Source organism: Micromys minutus, assembly GCF_963924665.1.
Source record: "Micromys minutus genome assembly, chromosome: 21".
Classification (NCBI taxonomy): Eukaryota; Metazoa; Chordata; class Mammalia; order Rodentia; family Muridae; genus Micromys; species Micromys minutus.
In genome coordinates, this window is record NC_137956.1 from 39,109,701 (window position 1) to 39,122,292 (window position 12,592).

General features: G+C 43.3%; 2 protein-coding genes across 2 annotated transcripts in view; both read left to right on the forward strand.

Annotated features, from left to right (window-relative positions):
- The window catches only part of RHOA (ras homolog family member A), a 31,200-nt gene extending 23,064 nt beyond the window's left edge, over window positions 1-8,136 (forward strand). Inside the window, exons 4-6 of the mRNA XM_080934940.1 lie at window positions 2,152-2,272; window positions 6,203-6,333; window positions 6,987-8,136. Coding sequence (XP_080791066.1) covers window positions 2,152-2,272; window positions 6,203-6,333; window positions 6,987-7,160 — 426 coding nt within the window. The 3' untranslated portion in view covers window positions 7,161-8,136. The remainder of the gene's footprint in view (window positions 1-2,151; window positions 2,273-6,202; window positions 6,334-6,986) is intronic.
- Window positions 8,137-9,409: 1,273 nt separating this feature from the next.
- Window positions 9,410-10,492, forward strand: GPX1 (glutathione peroxidase 1). Its single transcript, XM_080934357.1, has 2 exons — window positions 9,410-9,718; window positions 9,933-10,492. The coding sequence occupies exons 1-2, from the start codon at window positions 9,473-9,475 to the stop codon at window positions 10,290-10,292; spliced, it is 606 nt and encodes a 201-aa protein (XP_080790483.1). The 5' UTR covers window positions 9,410-9,472; the 3' UTR covers window positions 10,293-10,492.
- Window positions 10,493-12,592: the final 2,100 nt, after the last annotated feature.

The following is a 12,592-nucleotide window of genomic DNA, read 5'->3' on the forward strand; positions in this document are numbered from 1 at the left end:
GCTCTGAGTTCCAGAGTTTCTCATTATAGAGCACATTTTTGGGCCAAGAATATAAATAATGTGGGGTATACAAGCTGGGAATGGTAATTCATGCCTGAAATCCTACAGTATAAGTTTCAAATCAGAATGACTTATAGTCAAGAAATTATCTTTCAGAGGACCTGAGTTCAGTTCCTAGCATTTGTAAGGTAGCTGGTATCTGTCTGAAACTCCTGTCCAGGGGATCCAACATTCTTTTTATCACCTATGATCACCCTGTCTTTATCAGACAAAACATTCACACACATAAAAATAAATATTTTTAAATTCCAGATTATCCTGAGCTAGAGAGTAAGATTGTCTATTAAACAAACAAATGTATAGGTGAGTAAATGGGTCTCAGGCTATAACTCAATTGGAGTGAACACCTCTGTTCAGTCTCCAGCACCACATAAACCAGATGTGTTGTTACATGTTTGTAATCCTAGTAATTGCAGCTAGAGGTAGGAAAATCATAAATTTGAGGTTCTTCTCAGCTATATAAGAAGTTTAAGGCCAACCTGGAGTCCGTGAGGTCTTGTTACAATAATAAAAAAAGATATTCCAGCCTAGTACATGACATAGTAAGTAGCATATACACATAATCTTAGCACTTGGCAGACAGAGGCAGGTAGACTGCAAGATAAAGACTAAAGTAGGCTTTGTAGTAAACCTTGCCTCAGAGAATGAAAGAATATTGGTGTGGTGATGAAGGCCTGTAATTATAGCGACTTAGAAAGTTGGAGCAGAGAGATCACAAGTCCAAGGTCAGCCTGAGAACTTTGTGAAACGTCTCAGACTTAAGTGCATAAGACTGATTTTTATGGATGTCACATATAGAACCATAGGTAGAAATTTGCTGAGATCTTTTTGACCTTTGACTGTTGTTATGATAGCCTTCTTGTTGGATATTAACATATCTCTAACTACAATTTCCTAAGTTTTGGGAGCCAGCAGTATTTCTTCTTTGATATATTTTCTGAGCCTGGATATTCTTGGATAAACCAGGATCTTGCCTATAGGAAATGTATTGACAAGACTGAGACTGTTGCTCAGTTGGCAGTTTTTGCCTAGCATGAATGAGGCCCTATATTCTCTTCTAGCATTTCATAAAAACTAGACATGAGAGGCATATGCCTAAGAGTCCTCCTTAGCTACATCATGAATTTGGGGACAACCTAGTTTTCCTGCAACCATGTCTAAGAAAGAAAAATAACATATTTACTAAGATCTTTTGAGTAATAATCCATAATTATCTTTCCTGTGATGTTATTCTTGAACATAATTTACCCAGGAAAGATAGGAGAGTCCTTCATTTAAAAAGAGATGTCTGAAATAAGGTAATTTGATCTGAAAAAGAGCATGGGTGCTGTCTACCTCAGAGCAATTCAGGAGCCACTGAAGGAGAAAGTCATTTATTCAGTTGCTCAAAGTTTGACTATTTTTCCCCCCTTGGGTAACCTTTTTTTGTCATAACATGTTAATCTAATAAACACTCTCATTAAATGATTTCCACTATTTTTTGAAATTATATAATTAACCTTATTTGTCCTTCCAACTCCCTCTAAGATAGTGGTTCTCATCTGCCCTAATACTGCAACCTATTTTCATTGCTAATTACCTGTAACATTGCTACTAACAAAGAATTGCAATATAACTATCTGATATGCAAGATATTTGATATATGATTTCTATGAAAGGAACTAGCTCATTTAAACTGTTAAAAGGGTTGTACCTTATAGGTCGAAAACCATTGCTCTAAACCCTCCCAGTATAGCCCTCTTCTAATTCATGACCTCTTTTTTTCCTCGGGTGGGGTTAGAGTGAGTGGGTGTGGGTGTGTGTGTTTCCAAATATATAAGTTCAACCTGCTCAGTCTCTGAAGCTTTTATGCATATTTTCAGATGTGATTGTTGGGAGTTGGTACTAGTTGGTATACTCTTTTCTGGGAAAGACTGCTTCTATCTGAGAGCTGGAGTTGCCCTTAAACACCTTGTATTTGGATTTGATTCTCATAAAAATGAATAGCTATCTCTACTATTTTGGATAGTCTGCAGTTTGAATGTATGTAATGAGTGACCCTTTCTTGAAAATGGGTGGTAATATTAACATTGTACGTTTTTCCTGTCACAGGTAGAGTTGGCTTTATGGGACACAGCTGGACAGGAAGATTATGACCGTCTGAGGCCTCTCTCCTACCCAGACACTGATGTTATACTGATGTGTTTCTCCATTGACAGCCCTGATAGTTTAGGTGAGTACCCTTACAAGCTGGTTGCTTGTCACTATTCAGAGGAAAAACATCTAGTATATTGGGTCCTTTCTGGGTATCAAGTGGTTCAAATACAGATTTTCTAACATTCTTTCAGAAAATGAATCAAGCTGGGCATTGGTGGTATACACCTATTATCCCAGTACTGGGAGGCAGAACTCTGGTGAGTTTCAGGCCAACCTGGTCTACAGAGCAAGTTCCAAGACAGCCAGGGCTTCACAAAGAAACCCTTTCTTGGGAAAAAGAAAAGTCTTTACACCATCTTTCTGCACTGTCATCATGGTGTACTTGAATGTCTTTACGGCTGCTCTCAAGGGCATCAACAATGATGAGAAGAGGATAAACTCTAGGTCTTCATCAGGCCATACTTTAAAGTTATCCTTTGGTTCCTAACTGTGATGATGAAGCATGGTTACATTGGTGAATTTGAAATCATTAATCATAGAACTGAGAAAACCGACGTGAACCTCGCAGGAAGGTGGAATAAGTACAGAGCTCTAGATTTGATGTGCAACTCAAAGACCTATAAATATGGTGGAACACTCTGCTCCTATCAGTTTGGTTTCATTGTACTGACAACCTCAGCTTGCATCATGGACCACGAAGAAGCAAGATGAAAACGTAAATGGGGGGAAATCCTGGTGTTTTTGTTCTAGAGGTGTAAAACAGAAAAGGCTGCCACAGGCGCTGTTTGTGTCTGTGTGTCTTTGTGTGTGTGTTGAAGATAGATAGATAGATAGATAGATAGATAGATAGATAGATAGATAGATAGATAGATAGGTAGATAGATAGATAGATAGAGACAGACAGACAGACAGACAGACAGACAGACAGATATAGATATGTAGATATAGGTATCATGGTACTCAGAGTTCTGGCGCCTGAGTTTAGAAAATGGGCTTTTCACTTCCATTTCATTCTATGTCTTTCATGACTTGTGTGCGTTGTGAGTGTTAATTTTTTAAAATACTCACATGATGGGGCCAGTAAAGAGGCTCAGCAGAGCTCTCATTAAGCCTGATGTGAATTTGGTCCCCAGGACTTACATGATAGGAGAAAAGTAGGTCTTCTAAGTTGTTCTCTGACCTCCACAGATATACTGTAGCACATGTGTGCCCATATGTGTACACACTAATAAATGAATCAGTAAATAAGATTTACTTAGTATATGAATATACTGAAGCTGTCTTCAGACACCAGAGAAAGGCATCAGATCCCATTACAGATGGTTGTGAGCCACCATGTGGTTGCTGGGAATTGAACTCAACATCTGGAAGAGCAGTCAGTGCTCTTAACCACTGAGGCATCTCTCCAGCCTGATAAATTTTTTTTTTAAAAGAGTGTTTTTACACGGGTAGAATTAAATCTTAGGGCTTAAAGTGTTCTTTGATCTGGGCAGTGATTTTAGCACTGGGGAGGCAGAGGCAAGAGGATCTCTGAGAAGCCAGCCTTTACAGATCTACAGAGCTAGTTCCAGGATAGCCAAGGCTACACAGATAAATGTAAAACAAGGTTAACTGTATGGGGCTGGGCATATCAATAATCTCAGCATTTGGGAGGTAGAGGCAGAAGAATTGTTTGAGGCCAGCCTCATCTATACAGTAATATTTGGGTTAACCAGAACTACATGGTAAGATCCTTTCTCAAAAAAACTCAAAAGAAAAGCTAATGTCATCACAAAGGTGAACTTCAGTTTTTTGTTTTTTGTTTTTTTCCAATCTGTTTGGGTGTTTAATACCCTGGCCTTGAGTTTGTGTATTGCATAACCTATTGGGCCTCACATAAGAAAAGTTTCCTTGCGCTTTCTGTCTGTCTTATTGTGGTAGCCAAGATTGAATGGAGGAATACAGAAGAAAAGATATAAAAGATTTATTCACTTCACTAATAACCTTGTGAATAGCCAAGAGCCTGTTAAAACCTAAAATTTTACTTTATATAAGAAATTGTTGAAAAATAGCCCCTATTACATCCAGATGATTATACCATGATAGTTTAAAAATTAAAGCTAATTTAAAAAGCAACCCATGGATCTAAGGTGGCAGAGTTCTTGCATTGCTTACATTAAGGTCCTAAGTTGGAGGTGGAAGCAGAATGACCAAGTAGTTCAGGATACCCTTGTTCATGGTCTGAGGTCAGTCTGGGATCCATCTGTTGGTTTTTATTCTTACAGGCCCTTGTAATTATCTTCACAAGCTCTAGGCCATGCTCTACCAGGGACCTACATTTCTGTCTGAAATATTGGGCTCTTTGTACACATTTCAGTCCCATTGCTGGCTGACCTGTGGCAATTAAGATGGCTTTGTGGACCCTCTGCTGTCTCACTAATAGTTGGTTTGGAATATACATTGTTGAGAATGCCTAGGGTTAGAAAACTGTTATTTAATGGTGCTAAGAATTGAACTTGGGACCTTATAAATGCCAAGCAAGTGTTTTGCTGAGCATATCTATTCATTTTAAGCATCCATAGAAAGAGAGAGAGTTCAGTCAGTAAACTACTTGGTATACAAACATGAGGACCTGAGTTTGTGTCCCCGCCTCCCATGTTAAAAACTGAGTAAGACAGCTGGCAGCATGTACCTGTAATCTCAGCTGGGCAGATGGGGACAGGCAGATCTTGAATAAGACTCTCAAAAACAAAAATGAACTGGGAATAATGGCTCACTCTTTTAGTCCCTGTTCATGGGAGGCAGAAACAGGTGGATCTCTGTTGAGTTTGAGGCCAACTTGATCTACATAGTTGAGTTCCAGGCCAGCTAGAGCCACGTAGTAAGACCCTGCTTCCAAAAGCAAAACAAAAGCAGCATGTATGCTGCTTAGGCTCATGCATGTAATCTGAACATTTAGGAGGCTGAGACAGAAGGATCTCCACAAGTATAAGCCTAGCCGGTGCTACAAACAAGTTATTGGCCTTTATTACAATGCCCTATTGCAAAATTCCTTTAAGCTACTGAAAAGAGTAACATGGAGCCAGGTGTTAGTAGCACAGGACTGGGACTTGTAGACACTTGAGTTCAAGGCAATCCTGAAGTGAGATCAAGACTCGAACCCCCAAAGCATAACAGTGAGCTGTAGTGGGCATGCTTCTGAAGTAAGTCTCAAGAGTCAGGAGGATCTACAGTTTGAGACAAGCCTAGACTTTGAGAATGTCTCTCTTTTACACAAATCAAGAGGTTTTGGAAGCTTTGGGCAAGAGAATATGCTGTGGAACCAAAAGCAAGATACAGAGAATATGACCTTGGGGGCAGCTATGACCTTTCTACCACCAATGAATGACAGGCATGACTTATGGTATCTTTCTGTGGAGGAAGGTCCAGAGCTCTTACTTGAGTTGCCACCCTTGAGAAGCTCAACAACACTTTTGATGGGACTGAGAGAAGCTGGCGTCCTTCAGTGCTTATAGAGTGAAAATTAGATTTTGCTCTTTTCTTTTTTCTTGTTTTGTTTGTTTTTTGAAGACAGGGTTTCTCTATGTAACCCTGGCTATCTTACAACTTGCTCTGTTATCCAGGCTGGCCTCAAACCCAGAGATCTGCCTGCTTCTGCCAAGTGCTGGGACTAGAGGTGTGCTCTACCACCCAGCTGATTGTGCTTTTTTTAAAATGATGCCAAAACCAACCCCCCCCCCATTTTATCGGGCCCCAAATATATATATTTATTTTTTTTCACAGGGTATGTGTGTATGCAGGTCAGAAGAGACCAGTAGAGACAGTTCTCCTTTACCACATAGGTCCCAGTGCTCAAACCCAGGTCCTCAGGCTCAAACTCAAGCACCTTTATCTGTCTGCCTGTCCCCAATATGCTTTTGAAATAACAGTGGAAAAGGAAATGCCCTGAAATTTAACTAAGGTTCTTAGAGTTCTTCAAAGTGGGATTAGAATGTATCCTCAAATTCTGTGCATTTTTTTCTTTCAGAAAACATCCCAGAAAAATGGACTCCAGAAGTCAAGCATTTCTGTCCAAATGTGCCCATCATCCTAGTTGGGAACAAGAAGGATCTTCGGAATGATGAGCACACAAGGCGGGAGTTAGCCAAAATGAAGCAGGTATGATGAGGTAGCAGCAAGAGCTAGAGTTCTGTTTTGCATATGTACACACAGTTTTAGACAGCCTTGGCTGTCCTGAAATACCAGGTGCTTTAGTGTTGGGGCTTCTGTAGAGAAAGAATTGAAGTCCTTAACACAAAGAAACTTGGGTTTCTCCTATTCGGTGTCAAGGACAGGCACTATTGCCATCACAGATTAGTCTCCTGTAAAGTTAGATATACAGAACTCTTGTTAGTACCTAATTTGTTGCTTCCTTGCACTGCACTTAGTAAGTTATTCTTGGACGGAGTATTCACATGAGTTTGAGAATTTCATAATTCTCAGTTATGGGCTAAATATGAGTTGGTATAAGTCTTTTAAACAAAGACTGGCACAGCTGTAGTCTCAGCTGTTTAGGAGCTTCAGGCAGGAGAATCACCAGGTGGTTTTCCTCAGACTTAGGTTTTATTTCAGTCAAAACAGTTGGTGGACAGAAAAGCTTCTATATCTGTATAAGACTCAGTCAAGCACACTGGTAGGTAGCACATGCCTTTAATCCCCACACTCTTGAATTTCAGGCCAGCAAGATTGTGAAGGCTACACAGAGAAATTCTTGCTTAGAAAAATAAACAAACAAAAAAGACAAGACTTTTCTTTTTCTTTTTTTAAACTAGGAGCCGGTAAAACCTGAAGAAGGCAGAGATATGGCAAACAGGATCGGCGCCTTTGGGTACATGGAGTGTTCAGCAAAGACCAAAGATGGAGTGAGAGAGGTTTTTGAGATGGCCACGAGAGCTGCTCTGCAAGCTAGACGCGGGAAGAAAAAGTCTGGGTGCCTCATCTTGTGAAGCCTTGTGAAGCGCAGCCTCATGCGGTTAATTTGAAGTGCTGTTTATTAATCTTAGTGTATGATTACTGGCCTTTTCATTTATCTATAATTTACCTAAGATTACAAATCAGAGGTCATCTTGCTACCAGTATTTAGAAGCCAACCATGATTATTAATAATGTCCAACCTGTCTGACCAGCCAGGGTCCTTCTGACACTGCTCTAACAGCCCTCTCTGCACTCCACCTTACACCAGGCGCTAATTCAAAGGATTTCTTAACTTCTTGCTTCTTTCTAGAAAGAGAAACAGTTGGTAACTTTTGTGAATTAGGCTGTAACTACTTTATAACTAACATGTCCTGCCTATTTTCTGTCAGCTGCAAGGAACTCTGGTGAGTCACTCCTTCAGAGCTTTACTTGATAGCAGATTCCATTGGCAGAGCTCTGGGGTGGACATCGGTTTTTTGAAAACTTGCTCAGCCAGAAAGGCCCATGTCCACGCAGCTGTGGCAGAGTTACAGTTCTGTGGTCTCATGTTAGTTACCTTATAGTTACTGTGTAATTAGTGCCACTTAATGTATGTTACCAAAAAATAAATATATCTACCCCAGACTAGATGTAGTATTTTTTGTATAATTGGATTTCCTAATACTATTTGTCATTCCCACAGAAAGTGTATTGCTTTTTTTTTTTTTTTTTTAAGAAAGTGTATTTGGAAATAAAGTCAGATGGAAAATTCCTTTTTAAAATTCCCATTTTGTCACTTTCTCTGATAAAATATGGCCATATCTCCCCTATTCAGCCCTATATATCTTCCAGTACCCTCTCCAGACTGGACTAAGTAAATAGGAATTTGGTTTCACGCCTGAGGCAGTTATACTTTGGAGGTGGCATAGCCTTTCTCGCCTGAACTGCAGGGTCTGGCTCTAAGTCACAGTGCTCCTTTCTCCACACTGTATCCAAGTCGCCTCCCAGAGGAGTCACCAGTTCTTATTGGGTGGCGGTGGGTGGGTGGGTGGGGGGGTCTCTTCTCTCCAGCTGACTAAACTTTTTTCTGTACCAGTTAATTTTTCCAACTAATAGAATAAAGGCAGTTTTCTAAACTTCCTGTATCCTGGTGTGTGGTTTGTTTTCAGCAGAGGCTGGGAGACTCAGCCTCCCTGACTAATCTCTCCCTGGAGAGGTTCCTTCTTGAATGGTACCTCCCACTCCCACACTCATCTGGACTAACCCGACTCCTCCCAAGAACATGAAAGTGATTATCCCGTGACACATTCAAATCTAAAAACTGGAGTGGAATGTCCTGTAGTGAGATGAAGGGGACATAAAGGGTTGGATTTTTTTGGACTAAGACCAAGCTGCCCTGGGGACAGAAAAATAGAACCACTGGAAGGAAGCATTGATGTTAAGAGTGCTCTGGTTCGGAGTTCTGAAAAGGGCTAGCTTGGAGTCTGGTACTGCGACTCCACTGTTGTCCACCCTTATAAAAACAGCCGAGAGAAATCGCTCCTGACCGCGCTATTTCAAGTGCTGTTACAAACAACAGGCATGGGTGGTGCATGCTTCAGCATTCGGTATAAAGGCAGAGAGACTGGCAGATCTCTGAGTTCTAGACCAGCCTGGTCTACAGAACAAGTCTTAGTACAGCCAGGGCTACATTCAGAAACCCTGTTTGAGACAGACCCCTCCCTCAAGCAAACACTGCACTTGGAAGGGGCAAGTCCTGTAGAGACCTTGCCTCGCAGAAACCGAGCACTACCTACCCTATGTGGTGCTGAGACAGCCATGCCTGAGTTCAGTTCCCAAATTATCACCCAGAATTAGGAGAGAACCGACTCTGACATGCTCCTACAACTTAACTAAACAATAAATGTAATTAAACTTCTGTTTTTAAAACCCTATAACCTTTTGACTAGAAACGTGTGTGGGTAACGTTGCACAATATAAGGGAGCTAGCTGTGCGTGAGCTGCTTTAGTCGTTATTGCCAGCGGCCAGCTTCCTAGGCTGGACTCTAGACGTTGAGTAAGCCCGAGCGGGAATCCCAGCCTGGGCGAGAGCCTAAGCAAACAGCTTCCAGACCAGTGCTACATTGCCTGAGCTAGACCAGACCCGCCCTAGGCACCTCCTGGCTCTTTTGTCTGGCCGCACCCGTTTGCCAGTCCCTAGGAGGGGGAGGGTAGGGGCCGGATAAGGCGGGACCCTGAGATTTAGAGCTGGCCCAGGGGCCCTAAAGAAGCGGAAACCACGTGATCTGATCAACCAGTTAAAAGGAGGTGCTGGGCTCCTGTCTGCCCTACAGCGGGTTCTACTTTTGAGTCCGACGCCTTCCTTATGTGTGCTGCTCGGCTCTCCGCGATGGCACAGTCCACCGTGTATGCCTTCTCCGCACGCCCGCTAGCGGGCGGGGAGCCCATAAGCCTGGGCTCCCTGCGGGGCAAGGTGCTGCTCATTGAGAATGTCGCGTCCCTCTGAGGCACCACGACTCGGGACTACACCGAGATGAACGATCTGCAGAAGCGTCTGGGACCTCGTGGCCTGGTGGTGCTTGGTTTCCCGTGCAACCAGTTCGGACATCAGGTATGGGGGCGGGATGGGTGGCCTTGGACTCCAGGCTTCCAGGGGCGGGACACCACATACTTTCTTTTCCTCTGGTACTGCAGTTAGAATTCAGGCCTATCCTCGGGTATACGAGGAGGGCATCTTCGTGGTGAGTGACCGGGAAATTTTTGGTTCGCTTATAAAGTCTATTCTTAACGAAATTCTAGCCCATAAATGCCTTTACCTTCTCTAGGAGAATGGAAAGAATGAAGAGATTCTGAATTCCCTCAAGTATGTCCGACCAGGCGGTGGGTTCGAGCCCAACTTTACATTGTTTGAGAAGTGCGAAGTGAATGGTGAGAAGGCTCACCCGCTCTTTACCTTCTTGCGGAATGCCTTGCCAGCACCCAGTGACGAACCCACTGCGCTCATGACCGACCCTAAGTACATCATTTGGTCTCCGGTGTGCCGCAACGACATTGCCTGGAACTTTGAGAAGTTCCTGGTAGGCCCCGACGGCGTTCCGGTGCGCAGATACAGCCGCCGCTTTCGCACCATCGACATCGAACCTGATATAGAAGCCCTGCTGTCCCAGCAGCCTAGCAACCCCTAAGGTGTTCCTGGTATCTGGGTTTGGTGAATACTGGCTGCACTCTGGGGGGCGATTCTTCCATGATAGTGTTTCCTCTAAATTTCTATGGAGAAACACCTGATTTCCAGGAAAATCCCCTCAGATGGACGCTGGTCTCGTCCATTCCCAATGCCTTTCCGCCTAAAGAAGGTGGTTTCACCTCTAAGAATAAAGTGCAGAATGTCAAAGAACTGTTTGTGTGTCCCATCTCAATGTCACCTTTTGGATAACCTCATTGTCAGGGATAAGGAACTTCGTCTTCCAGTCTAAACTTCCCTTTTAATCACACCTTATCTTTTTCTTTGTCCCTGTCCCAGGACATGCTTAAGAGTAGTCCTGAGTCCCTGTCACAGCAGAGCCCTTACCCCGGAACACTCCAAAACGAGTAAAACAGTAGACAGGGGCTGACTGCCTAATGGTTAAGGCCACCCTGACCCAAGCATGAACTTTCTGAGGTTTTGCTGGATGAGGAAGTGATTGTGTGCCCCTGTTCACATAGGACTCTAGAATCTGGATCTTTGCCCAACAGAAGCCTGTTTTGCAGTTATAGCAGCCTTACACAATATTACCAGCTTCTCTTTGCTTCGCTGCATAAATCCACACTGTTATCCCGTGCCTCAAGTTATGCTGGGTGTTGGTAGACTCCGAGTGAAAAGGTGGTAGACAGGTCAACAGTGTGTGGAAGTGGGCAAGGGTTTGAGATCAGCATGGGCCTATTTGAGGCAGAGAAAAACAATTGGCAAGGCTTTCAGAGTTTACACTTTTAACTGGAGTGCAATTGCACATTTGGGCTTATAACAGGACATATCTTAAAAACCAGCTGCTGCTGCTTGGGCCCCACCCCTTAAATATCTCAAGACACACCTGGAGGTGGCTTGTTATTACAGCCTCCTGGAGACTTTGCAGTAACTAGGTTCAGGTTTTTTCCTAGGAGCATGAACCCAGAGACTTGTGTGTAGTATGAAGTGAGCTAGAGTGGGGACCAGAGTTATTACCATCCTGGCATATGTGTGCCTAGTTGGTGACTTTAAGGGCCTCTTACACCTGAACCAACTCAGAAACACACCCCCTGGTTTTAAACAAGAGTATATGTGGGCATGCAGGAGGAAATTTACTGATTCAATCCACAGATACCACGTCACGTTTTTACCACCAAACCATATCCACAGCCCTTTTTGTTTAAGACTGTAGCCCAAGGTGACCCCCAGCTTCCAGCCATTTTGGCTCTGTCTCCTGACTGCCACCATGCCCAGCTAGCCTGTAATAACCTCCTCCTCCCTCCAATTGCTGGGATTACAGGTGAGAGCCACTATGTTCACTGGTATAGCTTCTGTTTCTTCTGGAGACTAGGTCTGTTCTCAGACTCCTAATCCGCCTGCCTGCCCGTTTCCTAAGTGCTGGAATTACAGGCCACCAAATATACACAAAAATACACATTTTCTTTTCCTGGAGACAGTCTTGTTATGTAGCCCTGGCTGGCCTAGAATTCATTGTATAGATCAGTCTGGCCATGAATTTCACAGGTCTGCGTTCCTCCACCTCTGCCTCCTGAGTGCTGAGATTAAGAGAAACTTTCAAAGCAATTTTTTAAAAAGACATGTTCTAATGTTTCCAGTATGCTTAGTATGTTTTTAACTTCTGTTCTACAGCCTTCCAAAGCTACTTAAGTGGAGAGTCTGCACTCAGTGGCCTCCTGTCCAGATCGAAGGAGAGGCTTTCCACTCCAGCTCTCTTAGACAAGATCAGTGTGCTGAACCAGTCTCCAGTTGGGGGTGGGAACCCAGGACCTCGCAGACCTCAGCCTCTTCCCTCAGGCTGTGTGGTGACTCATCCTCTCACCCACTGTTTTTCCCTCTTAGGCCTTGGGCTGCCAGGACTAGGAAGTTCTAAGCTCCTAACAAGGCAGACCTGGGTGGGGAGCATTCCTCCTGGGACTCCAGGCAGCAGCCTCCCTCAAAGGAAACTTTTCCAATCCTGTCTTCAGAAACATTCAGAATAATGCCCATTTCCAGTTTAATATTTTCCCAAAACTTCAAATACCACCTCAACCAACACACACAGAGACAGAAACAGTCAACATGTCCTCTGCCCTGTGGCCACCAAACATCCTGACTGAGCAGTTCAAACAAGAGAGACTAGAATCCCCTATTGAGCTTTTTGAGGGCCTGAGCTCTGGTCAATATAGGATACTGTTTGCTTTGGGAACCTGCATTAGGTCATAGACTTTCTGAGAAGCCAATCTGCCCTGTGGTTACTTAACTAGGTTCAAAAACTTCCATTTT